This window comes from Nasonia vitripennis, chromosome 4, assembly GCF_009193385.2.
Source record: "Nasonia vitripennis strain AsymCx chromosome 4, Nvit_psr_1.1, whole genome shotgun sequence".
Lineage (NCBI taxonomy): Eukaryota > Metazoa > Arthropoda > Insecta > Hymenoptera > Pteromalidae > Nasonia > Nasonia vitripennis.
In genome coordinates, this window is record NC_045760.1 from 17,249,804 (window position 1) to 17,270,699 (window position 20,896).

The 20,896-nt window shown below is 50.8% G+C and overlaps 1 protein-coding gene across 5 annotated transcripts in view; it reads left to right on the plus strand.

Annotated features, from left to right (window-relative positions):
* LOC100117144 (homeobox protein homothorax) overlaps nucleotides 1–20,896 on the plus strand; it is a 326,708-nt gene that overhangs the window by 237,278 nt on the left and 68,534 nt on the right. For all 5 annotated transcript variants that reach the window (XM_031929885.1, XM_031929884.1, XM_031929888.1 and 2 more), the window contains one exon: nucleotides 4,571–4,647. In XM_031929885.1, the coding sequence (XP_031785745.1) occupies nucleotides 4,571–4,647 (77 nt within the window). The remainder of the gene's footprint in view (nucleotides 1–4,570; nucleotides 4,648–20,896) is intronic.

A 20,896-nucleotide genomic window follows, 5' to 3' on the forward strand; every position in this document is an offset into this window, starting at 1 on the left:
TGGAACGCGCATAACCAAACAGTCCGTCATTCACGAGCCGCCGCGCTATCTGCCTTGGGAATAAAGCGATCTCTCTTGTTTATCCCGAGTACATTGCGCCCGCAAGATCTGCATCTCGCCAGTCAAGTGCGTCAGGGGGGTGAGAGAGGCACATGGATTCCGGAGGAACCGGGGCCGCGTTTGGCTGGCCCGCGATGATGACTGGGCAAAACCCGCGAGATGATGCGTAATCTCGACGTATAGTCCGAGGTTCCTCGGACGACTCAGCATACCTCGCCGTGAACTATCGGCTTATCGCGGGCTATCTCTTGTGTATCGAAAGAGCTCTCGCGAGGCGCTCACGTACATATAATCTGCGCTGGGCGCGCGTGCCTCCAGGCATTCCATTGTGCTTTTCCGCGTAATTACACGGGCCGCGCGCGCGCGTCTTTTTTTAATCCTCTCTCCGGGCCAACCGTGAGAAACAAGCGCGCGAGAGTTTAGCTATTGATTTGTCTCTTGCGCAAAGCGTATCTCCATATGACGAGATGGAATTTATTACACGTTCACACAGTCGCGTCGGGGAGCACAAGCGCCGCCGCTATATTGTCTTATCGTGGAAGGCTCGATACGCCGAAAAATTTTTACGATGTAAATAAATGGCTTCTAGTCGAGCGGGCTTCGCGCGGCCGTTAATATTTCCCCGTCGGTGACGCTGCTGCTTTCTTTAAAGATCAAGTGCTGCCAGCTGAAAGAAGGAGTTTTCAACAGTAGCGGCCATTATCGTCCCGACGACGACGACGACGCGTTGGCGTCTGGCAATAACGGCACATTAGAGGATTTTAACGCCGAAATTGAATAACCCCCGAGGCGGAGAGAGGTAACGAGTTTATGCCCTCTTCGCGAAAATACCTGCACCTAATATCCCGCAAAGGGGGCGAGAGTAGCGGCAGACGAAATGAAGACATTGAGTCTAACTGACGCGCCGACGTTTCTGGTTATATATAATCTCTCTCTCTCTCTCTCTCTCTCTCTCTCTCTCTCTCTCTCTCTCTCTCTCTCTCTCTTTTATAGCTCCCCAGCTGCTATAAAAATATTCAACCAAGCGTATCATAAGCGGCTAACACCGCAAAGTTTTTACTCCTATTAGATTAACGATGCCCATTAGCAGCATCGGGTTCAGTTTCATCCATCGAAGCATCAAAAATAAATCGAATCCGGCACGTAGTGGTAGCAGCAAAACTGTCCGCGTTAGCGTTAACTCGTTCTCCCCGACGTCCAAAGCGTCACGCAGCGGCGGCGACGGCTGCGGCGCTCCTCCACCTCCGAGAATCCCGGTGATGACGAGGCGCGATCTCCGCTCGATCCCACGCCTCGCTCGTTAGCCGGAGTCAGCAGTCAGGTCGTCATCGACGTGTCATTCGGGAAGAGCACATGCAGTCGGAGAAAGACAGAGAGCGAGATAGAGCGAGCGAGTCGCCTTCGAAAATGGCAGGATCACGTCTGGGGAGACACTGGCACCACCACGCCCCCGTCAAAGTACACAGAGAGAGAGAGAGAGAGAGAGAGAGAGAGAGAGAGAGAGAGAGAGAGAGAGGCGGTCCCGCGGCTCGACCTGACGCAGCAGCCGCGGCACACGCGACGCAAATTGTCGCCCGAGGTCGATGTAATGACATAGCGTTCGCTTTTCTCGATGTCGAATCCCATTTGAATGGAAATGCTTATTTCCGCGAGATTGACGCGCGGGGGCGGGAACAGCTCGATCTTCCTAATGGAGTCTTTTTCGAGATTTCGCTGAGAGCGCTTATGAACGATTGCCTTTTTCCTTCTCGACCGATTGTTGAGTCGACGATCGGTCGTCGAACCTGGAATTTTTCACATGCGGCGGCTGGGTGTTACGTTGTGAAAACAATTACAGCTCGTTTCCGAGCCGCTCTTCGTCCCCCCTCGCCTCATCCCACTATCTCGAAGCTCGGCGAAGAAAGGCAAAAGGCCCAAATGGTTTTCATATTGTCTTTTAGTGTTCATTCTCATTTTATCGCTTGTTTGGCCGAGAACGAGTGAGTGAGAGAGAGAGAGAGAGAGAGAGAGAGAGAGAGAGAGAGAGAGAGAGAGAGAGAGAGAGCGTATAGAGATCCCGATCCCGATCCCGACCCTTCGAATGGGTTAATTCAGTTACGGCGAAGGCAACCCTCGAGTCTTTCTCTAACCGAGTCATCTGCCGGGAACGACGTCGATCCATAAAGAACGAATAAAGTTTGGTCGGAATTGAATCTTACTCTGCCTAACGCACGCCGAACCGAATGTGAAACTTCGTTAGAGCTTCTACCCGGGTAATCGTTTCCCGGAAAACATTGAATCAGTATATAGGATGCTTTATTTATATCCTCGCCTACTTAGCTGCAAGCGGTTCGTTGAAACGAAATTTCTCTGTATACTGTTAGCCGAAGTAGCGCGTTGGAAAACGAAAAAGAATAGGTTACTCTGCTTTATTAGTATCACCTGGAGCCGCAGCGCTGTCCTCTAATCGCAATCCCCAAGCAAGCACTACCCTGCGCGACTGAACAAAGAGCGAAGCAACTCGTGCGCGATGATTTTGCGCACTTCCAGCACATCGGCGTGGTCCACTGTCGGAAGAGCAAGAGAGTCAGAGAGAGGGAGGGAGAAGTAGAGGACAGTCGTCGCGCGAGCCGAGTCCCACCCTCCGCGGAAAACCATCAGCGAGAAAGTCTAGGGCGGCCGGGCGCGAGGGTAGTCCAGAGCGGGCCGCCGTCGCCGCTGGCAGCACTTAAGACTATTGTTTTCAATGTAATTGGATAGCTCGTGCTACTGCTGCTCTCGCCCTTCGTCTTGCACGTGCGGGGCGAGAGCCTCGGATGCAGTGGAAGGGTGGCCTGCTCGAGTCCCCAGGAAGCTTCGACAATTATCTTGATTGTTTTATGCATATACCAACGCTCGGCGGCCTGGAGAAGCGCCGAGGAGCTTCGAGAGAATGATAGACGATATTCTCCGTTCTGTAATTCACTGCGTTCCTCTCTTGTACAGCTGGTGAGCCTGGGACAACCAACTCTGCTATCTCCGCTAATTCGGCCGCATTGCGTCTGCGTTGTTTCGCGCACCTGCTGCTTCTGATTTATATACCGTCTTCCTCGCCTGCTTATTTTCAATCATCCGTTCTAGACGTTCGATTTTCAAAAACGGGCGAGACCGAGCGGCTCCTTCTTCCGTCGCGTAAACGAGAGGTGTATCGCTGACGCCGTCGTCGTCGGTTTGATAAGGATAAGAATTTCCTATCCACCGGTCCTGTGTACACACCTACGCGACACAGGTATACGCACACAACACCGCGCGTAAAAGCCCAATGACGCTCGGTGCTTTTTCCCTCCTTTCCCGCGCGCATCTCTCTCTCCCCGTCGTGGCTCGCCTCCAAGAAACATGATATACCGATCGAGGGGAGGAGAAGCGCGAGAGTCGCGGTTTCCGAAAATACCGCACGAGCCTACTCTCTCAACTTGCACACACTGCGCGCTGCACAAAAAGTTTTCGCGGCAACGTAATACCGCGATCGCCGCGTGCTAATTATGCAAAAATATGACGCGGTTCGAGCATACACGCAGCAGCGGCGGGGCTTTTATGTACGAGCCGAGAGTAGGTGCATATAGGTAGCTAGCATACAGCCACTGCAGTGCGTCCGCCAGCGAGGCTCGTTTTTTGTACACTTTATTTACGCTCGGTGCCGCCGCGTTGCCATTGTGCGCGCGAAATTCTTTCTTTCTCCTGCAACTACCGCGCATTTTTCAAAAGCTGCGCCGCGTATTTTTTCGCCGCCGCTTTTGTCGCTGATGCGTTGCTTTTTTTCATTTTTAATAATAAACAGAAGGCATGCGCGCCGCCGTTGCGTTACTTTGTCGTCGGCAGACGTTTTCTCTTGTTTCGTTATGTGCCGTAAGCCGAAGGAATTTCCGTTCTGAAATTCCAATGCGGCCTTTGTTGGGCTCGAGGGGCCGAATCACGGTGTATCGAATCAGTTCTCAATGCGGGGAATTGTTCTAGGAAAAAGGCGAAAACCCGAATTTTTCGTCGTGCAAGAGGCACGCCGTATCATTGACGAACAGGATGAAAAGTCTGACCCCGAAAGGAGTCCATACAGCGGGTTGCTCGAACCGCTGTATAGCGCACTGCCAAGGACTCGCGCAGCAGCGCATTTGCGCAGATGCGAACGCTGATAAAACGCGGCGTCGCGCACCCGCCGAACACACATCCAACCTATCTCGCCTGCCTCCTCTTCTTTTTTCCGCCCGCTCCAGCGTATACGGCTCCCTCCCCTTTTTTTCTGCACTCGAGCAATAAATAATATTTCGCAGGTGCGCTCGGGCTACGCGTAATGCTCTCTTCGCCAAAGAGGAGAACTAGCTGCGGCACGCGGCGCATAGTGCGCCGCCGTCGCTGCTATATACACACGGCAGCGCATATCGAATTATTCGCGCGCGGCGCAAAATAACGAGAGAGCTCTGCCGTTATTATTTTCAACTACAGTTACGCGAATTTATGAGGCTGCGTTTTAATTGTCGTATTCTCTGCTTTTTTCCAGCATCCGTACCCATCGGAAGACCAGAAGAAACAGTTGGCGCAGGACACGGGGTTAACGATTCTTCAAGTCAACAACTGGTGAGTTTCCCCTCGCATGCCCACGTTATTACCTTGTTCTCCCGTGAAAAATTGCCATCCCATATTACGCGCGCGATCGGCCCTGCAATATAGCGGGGAGAAGTAATAACAATACTAAGCATGCGGAGTATTGAAAAAGTACGTCATGCGAGGTGTCAGCAGTATAAATAAGAAGTTGGTCGACCGGTGGGTGGGCGTATGTACGCGAGGCCAGACGGCTCGAGAGACGATACCGTACTGCGTATAGGTATATCCGTACGCGTGTAGGCTCGACAGCGTGTAAACGTAACCATTGCGTTTTACGCACCTAATCTCGGCGAGGATAAGTGCCTCTCGGATTCTGGCTCTCGGGAGCGAGCGCGCCGCGGTAGCCGTTACGTCTGCGGTTTTACGATTTTCGTATCTGGGCCGACGACTTTGTCGACAGCCGCTCCCTAGTTTCTCTCCCGGTCGATTGCTTTACGAACCGAAAAACGCGTGTTATCGTTACTTTGTCGCTGTAAATCCGAGGAACACGCCACTGCTGCCCGCGGCGAGCGAGCTGCGCACGACGGGAGACGCGAATACCCTTGATAAACTCACCTTTGCGCAAGCTTCCGCTGCGCGGCGGCTGCTTTTCTTCTCCACAGTTTCGCTGAAAGTACATACGCGATTCGTTCGAGATTTTGAAACGAGAACGCGTATCGATTATTCGCGTTTACCGAATGTTACGCACGAAATGATTAAACTTTTAATTGAAATCACGATTATGCTAAATGACGGTTTTATTCCAATCGTAAATATTCGAGTATTTTCACGACGATGACGGTCATTTGGTCAATACATATATTTTGCGGACCGGCGATTGCCAATTAAACGCGAAAAACATTTCATCCGTGACATGTTAATTACGTTTGCGTTTTCGTTGTACGAGGTGAGTCGACTTGATGCGAAGTTTAAAATTAATCCTGGTCACGCGTTCGGCTTTTTCGACCGCCGAGGAATCAACGGAGTTTTAAGAGCCTTGTTAGGCAGTCTTTTTTCTTCTCCGAAGCTCGAACGTGTCAAGAGCGTTGTTCGGGCCACTTGGTAATCCGGAACCCATACCCCGTCGTTAATCCTCTCCTGATCGAGAAAGGGTTAAGACCGTGGAAAGCGTCTTTGCGAGGTTAATCCCCTCTCGGTGTCGAGGGTCGAAATTCTCCTCTCTCCCTCCCTGCGTCTGTTCCTCGCCTCAAAGCCGATCCTACAATCTTATCTCATCTTGATGAATGTTTTCTCGTAACACCTGCGCCCGGTACACCCGAATTTCCCCCATCTCTTGCGTTTTTCCTCCATTGCATACTTAATCTCCCCCGTCGATTCCGACTCGAATCTCTCATCGTAAAATTTCCTCGCGCTCTCGATGAGGCCGCCAGCACATCGCGAGGTTTGCCCTACTAAACAAACCGAGATTTCGCATTCGAAAGCACGCGTAATCCTCCGCCGGCTAACTTTAAGCTGCGCGCATCGGAGAGATCGAAATAATCCGCAACGCCTGAATCAGCGACGGATGCGTGCACCGCGCAGAGACGGAAAGAATATAATGCCAGCGCCACGCTCGCGCCGGGTTATAAAACGCCGAATGAATTGCCGGATCCACCTCTTGCCTTTCTCTCCTTGTCGTTCTCTTCTTTTCGCTCGGACGCGCCACGAGAGAAGAAGCCCGAAACCTCTCGAGAGTCCCCCTGCGCATACGAGCTTTAACGACGGCGACTACTCGCGAAACGCGGGTGGCGGAGAGCCGCGTGTATAAATAAAATCGTCGCGACGCCGCCGTCGACGACGAATAGGGAGAGAGAGAGGGGGGACGGCTTTAAAATAAAGAGAGCGCGAGGGTAGGAAGCGAGAGCGAACTGACGCACGGTAATTGAGCACAAATCAACTTTAAGGAGGACCGGAGTCAACATCCTCCTTCTATGCCTCTCTCTCTCTCTCTCTTATCTCCTTCTCCGCGGGCTGCATGGGCAGCCGCTGCGGATTTGCGTTCCGCTCGCGCCTTTATCTCTTTAACATCGTGTCGCTTTGTGCCAAGATCGTGTTTGAGCGTAGGACGTGTATTTTCTCCTTCATCTCCCTTTTTCGAGCGCGCGTGCGAGTCTCTATCTCGAAGATGCGATCAAAGCTGTGTATATATTTTTTCGACTTGTTTATGGTGTATATACGTTTACTCGTGCTCACCTCTTTATACATATACGTTTTCATTTTTTTCCCGACGAGCTCCGCGCAAACACACAACGTCGCTTGATGTATATACAGGCTTGTTATGTGCCCGCGTTTTCGTGTCGGCAAAGAAGTACATCTCGTCTTTTTCTTGATCACACCGTAACGCCGGGCCTTTGATCCAAATCCGTCGTCATTGTTTTCGAAAAGTTATTCAAACGTGTTGTGACTTCCGAGTTCTCCGCCCGCTCGAAATACTCCCGATCAAAAGAAACCTCGCGTGGCGGTTCATTATATACGCGAGCATGTAAATTTCCCCGTAGATCGTGCCGGTACCCCGCACGCGCGCAAAAAAAAAACAGCATGCTGCACCTTACGCTCGCGCGTTCCCGGCGCTGCGCTAGGAGCCACTCTAGAGTAAATCATGCATAAACGCGCGAACTTTCGAAATTTTTCCGAGCGTAATAACAAAGGCGCTGACGCAATGAAAGCGGCTTAAAGGCGCGCGCGTACAGTGTACACGCGTATGCACAGAATGTGTGCAGAGAGGAGAGGCGCGGGAAGGCACTAAAAAGAGCTTAATGCTGTTGTCCGCTGGAATCGTTTACGCGCCGGCATACTCGGGCGCAATTTTCGTCCGTGTACGTATTTCTCGTGCGTAACGTATCCCTTACCCGCCAGCGCGCACCGAGCGGCGAGCAAGAGAGAAGAGAAAGAGAGAATAGAACTCATGTTTCCGTAATGCAATTAGATCTGTCTCTCCCTCTCTATCTATCCCGGCGGTTGCTCTTGCTCGTTTTCGCTTCTCTTCTCGTTGTCTCTTTGTCCACGCGTCCTTTGGCCCACGCTCGACTAAGCGCCGAGACGGCTTAGAAATAGCCGCTCTAATTAGAATACCGCGCGCGCACTGCGCTGCTGTCGCCGATGCCCTCGCACAGGTCTGCAGCAGCCGAACGCTTAGAGCGAAGACAAATGAAATAATTCGCGAATAAACAAGGCTCGAAGCTCCCGCGCCGCCGTCGCTAATGCTTTGAATAATAAACGTGCGACGAAGGTGGGCCGGCGTTCTAATTTTACATTGCTGCCTTTGAAAGCACGCGTCGGGCAGGTTTTTCGACTTAGTTGCAAGCTCGCTGTCTGTACGCGATCTCGCGGAACCCTCAGTCGTAATTTTCCGTCGCATACATCTCAGGGGAGGGCCCGGGACACTAGTTAGAATTGCTGCCAGCTTGTTAACGCAAGTAGATAGGGCTGCATCGCGGAAAATCGCCGACGAGCTCGCAGCAGCAGCGCGCGATCTGCATGTGAGATATGCTTCGCGGCGGCCCTTGTCGCAGTCTCTCTCCCGCAGTGTTATACTTTGTCCGCTGCGTCGAGCGTCGCTTTCTTCGATTTCTCCGCGGCGCTATAGCTCGTTTGGTTCCTTGAAAAATCGTCGATGCTTATCGCGCGAGCAGACCTCGCTGAGGCATGCGTTGTCGTCGTCTGGGCGAAATTTGTGTTGCCAATTTTCTCGCGGACTTTGCATACGCGCTCTGCGACAATTTGAGCGAAGGAAACAAGGGATACTCCTACGAGCGTTTGAAGCTGGGATCGACGCGACAATGCATTAGGAGCGCTTACAGAACTGGACGCACTTATACCCTCGCTAATTTAACCACTTTCGCTCTTCTGCAGCGCTTCTGCCTTGTCCCGCATACCGCGCTAATAAACCAGAGGTTATTTATCGACTCCGCGACTCGCTCTCGCTTTTTAGCCCTCTCGCGCGCAGCACTCGGCGCCGTTTATTTCGGCGAGTGCTCCCGGCGCACGACGAAGAGTCATGCGCGCTCAGTGGACTCTTCCTCCCCCTTCCCCTCCTCCTCCTCCTCGCTTATCTCGCTCACTTCATCTTCGTATCTCTTTATCTCCACTCGCGGGCAAACCGCCGCTGAAACTTTGGAATAGACGAAGCCGCTTAGTGGGACTAGTGGACGCGTTTATCGTTTAAAGAGAGAGAGAGAGAGAGAGAGAGAGAGAGAGAGAGAGAGAGAGAGAGAAAGAGAGAGAGAGATAAACAGATTTATTAACGCCGTGACCAAAAGGCCGTAGGGCGAGGTGCAAATAATACAGCATAGCAGGAATAGAAATACAAATAAAGATGGCAACTTATAACAAATTTTTCGATGGCACAGCAGTGGCTAATATTTGGCATACAATAATAGACTTAAGCTAATGTATTACAAAATAAAGAGTTGCAAATCGTAAACAAAATAATGGAAAAACAAAATAATAATATCTCTCTTAACCAGTAGTAAACAGCTCATCAATTAAAGGCAGCAAAGAAAACTGAGTAGTAAGCTCGCAGTAACATCTTATAACCTAATCAAATATTAATAATGCACATAACATTGCTGTAGACTTAATAAATAGACATATAGGCGCTGTTTGAATGCGCCCAAGGATTTGCTTAGCCTAATAGTTGTAGAGATAGAATCCCAGAAATGCAAACCTTTCACGGTAAATGAATTGCGAAACATCTCGGTCCTAGCAGTCGGTATCACAAACGCAAACGGATTATTTCTGACCGAGCGTCGTAAGTCCTCATTAGGTAGCGCAAATAAATCAGCAAGATAAACAGGCCGCTTATGAACGAAAATCTTATACAACGTAATACCTAAATAATAATTGCGCCGATGGTTAAGTGATAGCCAGCCCAATTTGGCATAGTAGGGGCCAAGCTCAGCGTCTTTCCTAAGGAAAAAGATAAAGCGTACCGCAGAATTACACAGCCTTTGTAATTTGATCGCAAGGTAATCCGGAAGGTCCATATAAACAAGACAAGCGTAGTCAATATACGGTAGAACTAGAGCGTTGACTAGTTGAGTTTTTAAGCTAGTAGGAAGACAATAACCCTTAAACCTAAGGCGATAAAGAGCAAAATGCGCATTAGAGTAGGTGCGAGATACATGAGCATTCCAAGAGAGAGTTTTAGAAAGGATTACGCCCAGGTTTTTCACGGAATCGTCAAAAGGAATCGGTACTCCGTCCACGACAATGGGTTCAATTTGCTGCAGATCAAGACGCATGTGGTGCTGGGTTGATCCAACAATTATAGCCTTCGTTTTGGCAACCTTCAAGAGGAGACCATTATTCTGAGACCATTTAAGTATACAGCTGGCATCCTCATTAAGGAATGCAACAGCTCGGCCAATATCGCCAGGCGCGCACTGTATATATATATATATATATATATATATATATATATATATATATATATATACATAAACAGCATACACGACTTACTACAGTGTCGAAGTATTGAGACAATCTCATTAATATAGATGAGAAAGATCACAGGTCCTGGAGAGGATCCTTGAGGTACACCTGACGTATTAGGAAGAAAATCAGAAAGGGTGCCATCGAGGCCAACAACTGCCTGTGAACGCCCAGTCAGATACGAGTGGAACTATAGTATTGCGTCAAGCAAAGTAGCATGGTCAATTGAGTCGAAAGCACGCCTGAAATCAAATAAAAGAAGCAGGGTCAACAGACCCATATCCGCACCTCGCCTGATATCTTCCGTGAGATTCAGAAGCGCTGTTTGCGTGCTGTAGTTACTACGAAACCCAGATTGGTACGACGAAATAAGATTATTATCTTCGAGGTATGCGATAACTTGGTCAGTAATTATTTTATCGAAAACCTTGACAAAGTGCGGAATATTCGCAACTGGACGAGTATCGCCCGGGGAGCTGGGTGTCGAGCATTTACTAAGCGGCACAATGACCGACTTTTTCCAGATAGATGGATAGACACCGCTTGAAATCGACAGGTTAAAAACTTCCGTGAAAAATGGGGCAATCTGAGGTATAACTTGCTCAAAATATGATAGGGATAACTCATCGCAACTCCGACCTTTGGCCTTGGAAAGGCAATCTCGCATAAACTGCGCAACCTCAACGCAATCCAAATTTCTAAACCTAAATTCAAACGCGGAACCTAAACTATTATACTGCCCATCAAGGATAGCACGTAAAGAATCGGACGAGCATACTAGATGGGCACAAGTGACAGAAGAATAATACTTCGCAAGGGTATCTTTATCGAAAAAATGAAGAGGTGATTTACTTTTGGCTGAAACTAAGCCATTACGACGTAGAAAGCCCCAGCACTTCGTTCTCACGGAGCAGCCATGTAGTAAATACTCCTCGCGTGCACTTCGAATGGCACGTTTTACCTCAATGCGAGCTGTTTTGTAGCGAATAATAGCAGTCCGCTTTCTAGAAAGCTTTGCTGCACTATACAGCCGATCGCGGGCTTTACATCGGCGTTTAAGGTCCGGTGTAAACCACGGGGTAGCGTTACGATTAGGCTTTCTAGCGGTAAACGGTGCATGGATGTCTAGAGTCCTGCACGCAACTTGCTGAAAACCAACCAGCTTATCGTTAACAGAAGCCAACGGATCAGAGAAAGCCGGCAAGGAGAGATCGGGCAGAAGGTCAGCCAGAAAAGCAGCTGACGAGAACCTTCGAAAATCACGCGATATTATCAGCAACTCTTAGAGAGAGAGAGAGAGAGAGAGAGAGAGAGAGAGAGAGAGAGAGAGAGAGAGAGAGAGAGAGAGAGAGAGAGAGAGAGAGACAGTGCAGATCTTGATGCGGACAGCGGAGAGTTATTTCGCGTAAGCTGGGAGAGCGCGCCGGTTAATCAAGGATAAAATTTATCGATCCTCAAGATGGGAGGAGACACGCGTACTTCCGGCTTTACAGCGCCGTGATGCAGAGGCGTGAAATATTTCGGCGTTAATTCGCGTCTGACAGATACACTGCTTGCATTATATTATGCCATTGCTCCGCGGCGTAACGAGCTTCGCCGATGATGATGCCCAATCTTCAGCTGCGCCTAACGCGTGTCACGGGTGTTTGGTCGAGGGTGAAATAATCGTTCGGGTGATTCAGTGGCCAGCGCGGGCTAAGTGACTTTCGCAATTAAAATGCCTTTTCTATTCGGCGGGAGCTGCGCGCGGCGGCCGATATTTACGAGCAGCCCGAGTTATTAGTTTGAAATTCAAACCAGTAAATCCACGTTTATCCGCTCGAACAACTTTATACGCAAAACAGCGTTTCCTCATTAGGCTCGCAAAACATTTACCGCCGCTGAGAACGCGGCTTATAAGGCAAGGAAAAGTTCGCTCCTCTCTCGGTGCGCTGCAGCTACACGTACTCGAGACTCATACACGGCGCACAAAGAGAGCAGCACGAGATCCGGATGAGAGCGTGTACAGCGCGAGAGCCGAGAAAAACACTCCTTAATGACGGCTTGTTTTTGCAATTAGCCGGCAAAAAGAAGCCCCGAGATAATAAAAATTATGATTCGTATAAAGGCGTCGCGCATACGAGAGAACGAGAGGGAGAGCCCCGCGGGAGAGAGGCAAATGGAAATACCGATTCCTCATAACGCGTCTACATCGGCCGTATCTGTGCCGTACGTATTATACGCAGTGTATACGGCGCATTGATTCTGCGACTCGTCGCGAGAGTAGCTGAGCGTCGTAATTCTTCTGCCCTCCTCTCATTTTGCGCAGGCTGATCCCGAGGATACAGCGTCTCCGTCTCGACGACTACCGTGTGTGTCCGGGCTCGTTGAAACGTCGAGCGTTACAAGATCGTTAAGATCCGCGGCTGCCGCGCGCAGCGTCGCGCGGACGTAATTTAGACCGTTGTAAAGCGCTAACGAGACATTTCGTTTTACAAAATCGGCCCGCCGCTCGACGCGCGTATATTCGCGGCCGTAAATTCTCGAGCGGCGCTGCCGGCAGCGACCGGATGTTAATACTCCCCCCGCGTATACGCGCGCGTTTTGTGCAGCCGATGTCGCGCGTGTATAGGGAGTACTGGCGAGAGCGAGAGTATATAGCGTTCGGTAGTCGTTACACATGTGTCACGCGTGTATATACGAGAGCGTATAACACTCGCGGAAGATCACACGCTCGCGCATGCTGAATTTTACGCGAGCGCGCGAGTGTTAAAATTATTTATGGAATCTCGGAAACGCAGCCGCTCGCGAGGGCCTCGTTTTTGACGAAAAATACAGCGGGCAGCCGCGCGCGTTGTTCCTCGTGCCAAGTTCCTATTTACTCGCGCGCATGCAGTTGACTCCGCGAGCGAGCGAGCGAGCAGCGCTGGCACAAGCGATCGGCCGATTTTTCCCTCGTAAAGTTCGCAAGATATACGGCAGGCGCGCGGTGGCCGAAATTTTTATCTCTCGAAATTTAGGGTCGCGGAGCCGGGCTGCCGAACGATTTATCGCTATTAAAAGATTATCGCGCGGTCCGTCACGGGCGTAGACAGTGACGGAGCGCCGGTGCGGCCGGCCGGCTGGCTCGCGAGCGTAACCGAATATCTTCGCGGACTCATCTAAAATCGTAAATCGCGCGCGCGCAGCAGCCACGTAAGTCTCTGACGTAACGAGGTGAGAGGCCATTCGTGATCTCAGCTCGGCCGTTCGGACTCCGTCTTAATTTAAATCCACTCCACCGGACTAGTTCTTCGTACCTGCGGGAAGACGCAATCGCAGGGAGTATAAATCGGCCGCGGAGAATAATTTTTCTCATCGCCGAGTCACGCTATAGTAGATTCGGACGTTTCAGCTCTGCTCGTTGGTGATGACCAACTCCATCGTATGTTCCTGTGTGTCCTGTGGGCGAAACAGCTGATTTTCAATAACGGAAAACGGGCAGCGATAAATCGGGTCCGCCGCAACACGAGTCCTCTCCCCTCGGCCAACTAAATCAAAACCGTCATTACTTCCTTATGAGTAGCGGGATTGCGTTAACGAGCCCGCTGCAAGCGTGTGTGCGTGCAGGTGCGTGGCAGGCCGTATCGAAGAAGAAACACAGGCGAGAGAGAGGTACTAATATTGGATAGCCCCGTCAAACAATCTCATTTAGCGAACTGCGCTTTTGCCCTTAGCACCACTTGCACCCGTACTCCCGCTCATTCATTTGTGCGCGCTCTCCTGCAAAGCCCTATTCTCAAAGTCCCAGCGGCAAGAGAGCGAATGAGAACTTCTGGGGCCGAGACGCTGCGAGTCGGATATCTAATTAGCGGGGGCTGATCGGTAATTACTACGATTAATCAATCCGTTTTCCATTTGTGCGCCGAGCGAGAGCGAATGAGAGCACAGCTTCAGACTCGGAGCGGGAGCGAGAGAGACGCGCAGACTCCTGTAAGTTGCGGAGTAATATCGAGAAGGAGCTGTGTATAGTATATAGAGAGAAAGGGCCGTGGCGCCCAGGAGCGTTATTGCGCAAAAGGCGCAGGCAGCGCCATTGTTGCTCATCTCCGGGCTATATTGCTCCTCATTTCGTCCACGGGATCGAGGTGTTCGCGATGGATCGTTCTCGTTATTTCGAAATTCACGAGCCGAGAGAAAAAGAACAGCGGTCCAAGGCCTGCCTCATAAGAGCCGAGCAATACGAATTGAATTTCGCGCGTTATAAAATCGAATTAAGCTCGTTCCGGCTTCAGCACGCGCCGATGCCTCTCCTACGTGTGTGGGTGCGGGAGAAGCGAGAATAAGCTCGTGTCGGCGGCGTATAGTGGCATTACAAGATTGACAGGGTCAATATGCATAAGTTTGCCAACCCACTCGAGAACAAAACTCTTATTACATTGGGCTCGTGTGCACACGTGCATCTGTCTCTCCGAGCGCGAGCGTACATTGGGCTTGACTCACTTTAAGCTCGTTATCTCGTCGGCATCGCTCTTCATTGGCGCGCGCACGCGCGATGGCTTGAATCATGCAGAAGTTCCCTCTTGAATTCCCATCATGCTCGGAAATTATCATTCGAAACGATTCATTTTTTCGCGATCGCGAACGGTAATAATCCGGCTGCGGCTCGAGTCTGAAGAGTACACACGCAGCGAGAGCAGCTGAGGGGGTAGCAAGCTGATGCCGAAATCTCTTGATGCCATTAGCCTCGACTTTGTAAATAGTTTTCGCCCGAAGAATAACAATCGGCTTGCTCGACACGCCGTGCCGAGGGGTTCAAGTCCCCCCTTTTCTCCTCATTTTCATCCGTCCTCCTCCCGCGTTTCCGTGTCGCTCTCTGCAACGAGATATCGCCGATCGATCATTCCGGGGCGCGAGCCGCTGCGGGAAAGGGTTTGTTTTCCGAGAGAGAGAGAGAGAGAGAGAGAGAGAGAGAGAGAGAGAGAGAGTCTCGTTTGCTCAGCGGCGACGGCGGCGGCGGCAGGGAGAAAGCTGGATTAGCACGCGTTATTGCGCGAGTCAAGGGTCGTGGAGCAGGGCTCGTCGGGAAGGCGGTCAAGGGTCCAGCAGCGAAAGGGTTGGCCACTCTCGCTTGCTCCGACGTATTATGTGTGCGCGCGCGCGTGTAAGCCAGACGCTCGAATGACGCGACGAGGGAAAAGGGACGCGCTGGAGAGATCCTTGGAATTACGATAGCGCGATTGGTTTGCCCACTCGCGCACATGTGTACTCACACGCCCCTTTCGCGCTAGACAGCAAGATAATGACGAAGAGCTGTTCTTACGCTTCCACTTTGCTGCATAGAGTCTGCGCGCTCCGTTTGCTTGATTTGCGATCCGAATCGGAGCTCCTCTCCGCTGTCGAAGGCTCTCGGTATCGTGTTCCGATGATAAAGACGCAGCCCCTGCGGAGATTTCGCAGTTTCAAACAAAACCGCTGCTGATCAGCGTCTCCCTCTCTCCGAAATTCTCTCGGTAAAGCGACGAGCCAAAGGATTCGATGCGCAGGATAGAATCCCGAAAGTCAAACACTCTTTTCTTTCTTGTTTTTCATAAAATCTCTTTCTGCGAGGCAGCGCGTTCTTTCATCCCGCGCGGAAATTGCGCCCATCCCTCGCTACGTTTTTCATTTTCACTTCCGACAAAGCGCGCGCCGCTCTGCTCTCCCAGTCTCCCGTGATCTTGGACTCGGCGCTGCGGCGCACTAACAACGCACAGAGGAGCCGCGCACAGATGCAGGGAGGAAGAAATTGAACCCGCAAAAGAGACCGGGAAGCGGGAAGAAGCAGCTAGCAGCGGTAGCAGCGAGGACGAAAAATAAGTAAGAGTCACGAAGGGGAGAGAAAAAGGCCGTACACACGGGAGAGAGGAAGAGGGAAAGAGGGAAGGGGCTCGCTTGAACGGGGACAATGTTTTCATCATTGCCGCGTGCTCTTTCTTTTATTCTGCCCCTGCGGAGCTGGACCGCCCGATTCTCCTTTCTTTTATGCTTTTTAGCCGCAAAGGATCCATTGTCGACGGCTGTACGTGCGAGCGTGCCGTTGGCTATCACTGTCTCTCCTACTGGGCTGCCGTGCGCGAAAAAGAAGCCCGCGTTGCTCTTCTCCTTCGCTCTTTTTTGAGGGCTCGAAATTTTGATTGCCCCACCGCGTCTCGAAAGAGGGAGAAAACAAGCTTCTTCTGATTAAGCAATTCTAGTTCTCGCAAATAATAATAACAACAACAACAACGGCGACCACCAACAAATCTTTATCTCCCAGGTAAGCATCTCGAAACACGTCGCGCTCGTATAACGAAAATCCCAGGGCTTTCTCGAGTCACGTCCCTCCCGCCATACACGCGCACGCTTGCTCCCGGATGAAGATATCACGGAAATATTACCGGGCGATCGCCGGATGATTGTCGCGCGCGGCAAGCCCCGCGGGAGCTGGGCAGATGTTTCGCGGCGACCTAATCAGCCGGGAGAAAGAGACTGGAGAGCCGCTGCGCCCCACGCGCGAAAATCAAGCATCAAACAATCCGCGCGAGGCCACCCCCCACAAAGCGCTGCTCTTTCATCGTGTGAGCGCGTGTGTGCACGTCGGGCGAGCATATGCCTTCGTGGGCGGATTGATTACGGTGAGCGCAATGAAAACAAGCTCGAGGGCTTTCTTTGTAAGCCGCCTGTACTCTGACGTAGAGAGTTGTTTCCTCTCGAGTTATACGTATAATTACATTCTCATTTCTCGCGTTGTAATTCCTTCTTCGTTGGACTCGATAAAGTTGACAAAAAAATGCCAGTTTTCGGACCCGCGCGCATTAGCCATTAAAGCTCGCAAGCTCGCCGCGCTAGTTCGAATACGCTTTCGAGTCAAAACAGCGTTTTATGCTCAAAGTTTTCATTGTCCCCGGTGGCTCATTCCTTCTGGCAACTCCCGCCTACACTTCTTATCAGGCACTTCATAATTAAATCACAAAATAATTCCAGCGTGACTCTCGAACTTCCCTTGAGAAACTCGCGTACACTTGCCGCCGGAACCATCCCTCTCTCGCTCTCGGCCCGAGACTACGCGGAGGAGAAAAGCGGGCGCTGGAGGTATATCTCCGGTATCTCTCTCGCGCTACGAGCAGTTGTAGCAATGTAGTCGCCAGCGCCATACACAAAGGAAGGAAGGAAGGAAAGCGAGCGAGAGGTAGAGCTCTGTGTTGTACGGGAAGTCCAAAGTCCTCGCGGTATACGCCATTCGGAAGCTCGTTTGATAGCCCGTGGATCCATTATTGTCTCACTCTCCATCTATGCAGAGCAAAGGGAGAGGGAAGCTCCTTCGGACTCTTGACCGCGCGGAGATCCGGAAACGAGGCGGACACGGGCTGGTGGGAAAATTGTTAAAACCCGAATCTTCCGAATCGCCTTTTACGGCCTTGTAGCTTTCTTTTATTTCGCGCTGCCATAAGGCTTAAGGCTGTGCGAGGGTATAGTTCAGCTTCAACGAGTTGCAGCAGTGGGCAAGAGAGAGAAGGCAGTAACTAAGTTTTTATTGAGCAGTATATTAAGCGCGCCGTGGCAGCGGCGATGGCTTCCGTCTCGGCGGCGTCTAAGTCGAGCGGATAACCATATATTTTCGCGGCGGGATCAACTTGGTCCGCCGCACCTGCACCTTTAATACACCGGGGAGGTGGAAAACTTTTCTTGCTCGTCCCTTTTATACCGCCCCGAGGCTCGTCTGCGCTTTCAAACTTACTTCGCTCGGATGAATATGAATGATGATTATTGAATGGGGAGAAATCAATGTACACTGCGCACGCGTTTGCAAAAAGCGACAAAAAGTTTTAGCTGCTTCCATGGGTCTTCTATATCACACGTGCGCTGAAAACCAAGAATGATCGCGGCGAAATCGTAGCAATTTTTTTTTTGAACGATCAGACAGTTTACTCTGCTCATTACGACGGGCGGCTTAATTGCGCGCTCCGCTCACCCCTTCTAAATTTCCAGTATCCCTCGCGTCAAGCCCTCGAAAGCGCACTGCGGACGCGCTCGAGTAGGCATTTATAATTCACGAGCTCCGGGAGTTGGACGACCAGAAAGAGATTGCTCGGTGCGCGGGCTTACTCCCTCTGCTCGCGAAGTAAGGTATCTTGCGCGACCGTCACACCATTGAACTTTGCACGTAATACCGCTGCGACACACTCGACCGACTTTCCGAAAAGTCAAAGCCCGGCTTTCAAAATTCAAGCGGATTCTTCTTCTTTTCATGCGAGAATTTGAGAAAAGGAACCAAAGCGTACAATCCCTTTAACGCGTTAATGACGCTCGCGCGTATTTTATTCGGGATATATTTATGCAAAGTAGATTGGAGCGCTCGGGCTACACGTTTCTGTTTTCGCCAGATGTTCCCACGGGAGCGCATGGGAAGGAATTCTCGAATCTGAAAATATTCATATGCAAAGTCGCTCCGCGAAAATATAAGAGATGAGAAAATGGGAAGCGAGCGCGCCGCGCTGCCTCTAGAGCGGAAGCCCGTTTATAATAAAACACAATATCCGAGGATTTTCTTAAGTTGCATATTCAATGATTTCCTCGGAGACTTCGAGAGTAAGTGCTTGCCTCGCTTGCGGAAAAAGGAGTCTACGCGCTGCGCGAGCAAGGGGCGCTCCACAGCTCCGCCGCACCCCGCCGAGAAAGAAAGAAAAAGACGCGCGCGAGGATGCGCCCTGCGCCGAAAATTGAATTACCTAAGCTTTTCGATTATTGCTCCGCGGGAAATTCATTTCTCCAAACTCGATGCTCGTAATTGCGTCTGAAAGCGTGTGATGTGTTCACGAGTAGCGGGGCATGTAATTGGAATCGCGCGAACATTTAATACGAGCGTATGAATGATTCATATTTTTATATTCAATTTATTTCTCGAAGATTGTATCGTTGCGCTGCTCTTCGCGCCACTCCCCCGATTCATTAAAAAATAATCATTATCAGACTGCGAGAAAGCTGCAACGTTGTTTAACGCATTTATTTCGTTTTCTTTTTCAGGTGAGTACGCTACAGAGCCTCATGAGCGCGCCAATTAAAGCCGTGACACGGGTGAGTATATAATACTGCGAACTGCACGCTCCCTGGCCCCTATCTTCCTGCTTAATAAAAGGAAATATAAAAAAGTCAGCTAATCCCTGCGATAAGATGGAGAGAGGGAGTGCGCAGCAAAAGGAACAATGAAGCTTATGAGCTGCCGACCGCCCGCTACAAACTCTCCAGTCGTAAACAACAAAGTTCCGCATTAATCTGCCTCTCGAATCTTTGTCGCGCGTGCGCTATACTGTATGACATCCGCACCGAGTCGAGCAAGTGTTATAGCAGCTTGCACCACCGCAGCGCCGCAACGTTTTGGATACTGTTTGGCCGAGTGGCCAAGGCTGCCTTCCGAGTGATGTCTGTCTTGCGACTCGCGTCATCTCCCGCTCGTCAACTCGACGACTGATGCGACGACGACGTTCGCAGCGCTGTGGGCGACACATCCGAATATTCGCTCGACTCTTCGTCTTCCTCGCCGTAATCGTCGCGGGTGTTAGCGGGCGGCGCTATTCTCGACGTGGCTGCAGCGCGATGACGAGACGACGACAAACGCGGAGCTGCACAAAGGGGGACTAGACGGAGGTGCGCTGAATCGTCTCGCGCGTATTGTCTTTTTTTGCGCGCGGTGAGATTCAAGGAAGTACGTACGACCGCGAGCGTAAAGAGCCGCGCGACAACGACGGACGCTGGCTGGCTGCGAGATTTGTTCGCTTTGATAGGCGTTGATGTGGCGAAAGCCTTTGTTTTCGGTTCACCCCTTCTTGCAGTTATCGTTTGGTATAGTCGCAGTTAATTTGTTCTGTTTCCGCAATGCTTATTCGTGAAAATTCATAACGCGAAGCGATAACTTATGAATTATTCAAAGTGTTTCCAGCAGCTTTATCAAATTTTCAACACATTTTCGAAGCGGGCCATTATAGCTCCACGTCGTAATACGATACTATCCGAGACTCAATATTCTCAAATCTAAACTCGCGGCAAAGTAGAATTCGATAAGGTTCACGGATGATTTAAGGGTTCACCCGTTGACTGAAAATGGGAAAACAGTTGCCGGGCGCCAATGTACACACCCGCCTCTATACATACACATCCGCAGCCATCGAAGGGAGCTATTGCGAAAAAAACCTTTCCCCTCCATTATCTGGAGCGAACGCGCGCGCAGGGGATATACACGGCGCCGCCAGTGGAAAGTGGAAGACCTATGAAAAATGATGACGAGGCTCGCTCGGGAGAGGAATGAAATCGGCTCGCTTGGAAAAATGCTGCTGCGAGGGGTCGACGCCGTTATACTTGCGCGCCCTGAAAATTGGGAGGTTGTATAGGTAAAAGAGGGTTCGAATCCTGTGTAGAGGCCCCCGCTAATTTTGGGGAAGCGAGGAACCACTACGCGTGCATGCCCGGGCTTTCTCCCGAGAATAAAGACAATTAATCAAAACGTGCCGCTACTGCCACGCATAGTCCGTTTTTTTGCCGTTTCGTCTCGCTTTCCTTGTGTTTTTTTTCTCCGCCTCAAGATCGCACGATAGAGTCTTTGAGGCGCGCGACGAATTTTCATATCTGTTCGTTTGGCAGTTCCCAAAGGGACGATGAGCCTCTTATCCGCTCGCCTCCTATTTTCTCCCGTAAATGCAAGCATCTGTTTATGAGTTGGACTGTATAATTTCATCGTTACCATACTGCCTGGAGATACGAGAAAATCCTTTTCATGTACGAGATACATTTGAAAATGATAATGCTCGCCGTTTGAACGTAACCGTTAATTTCGATC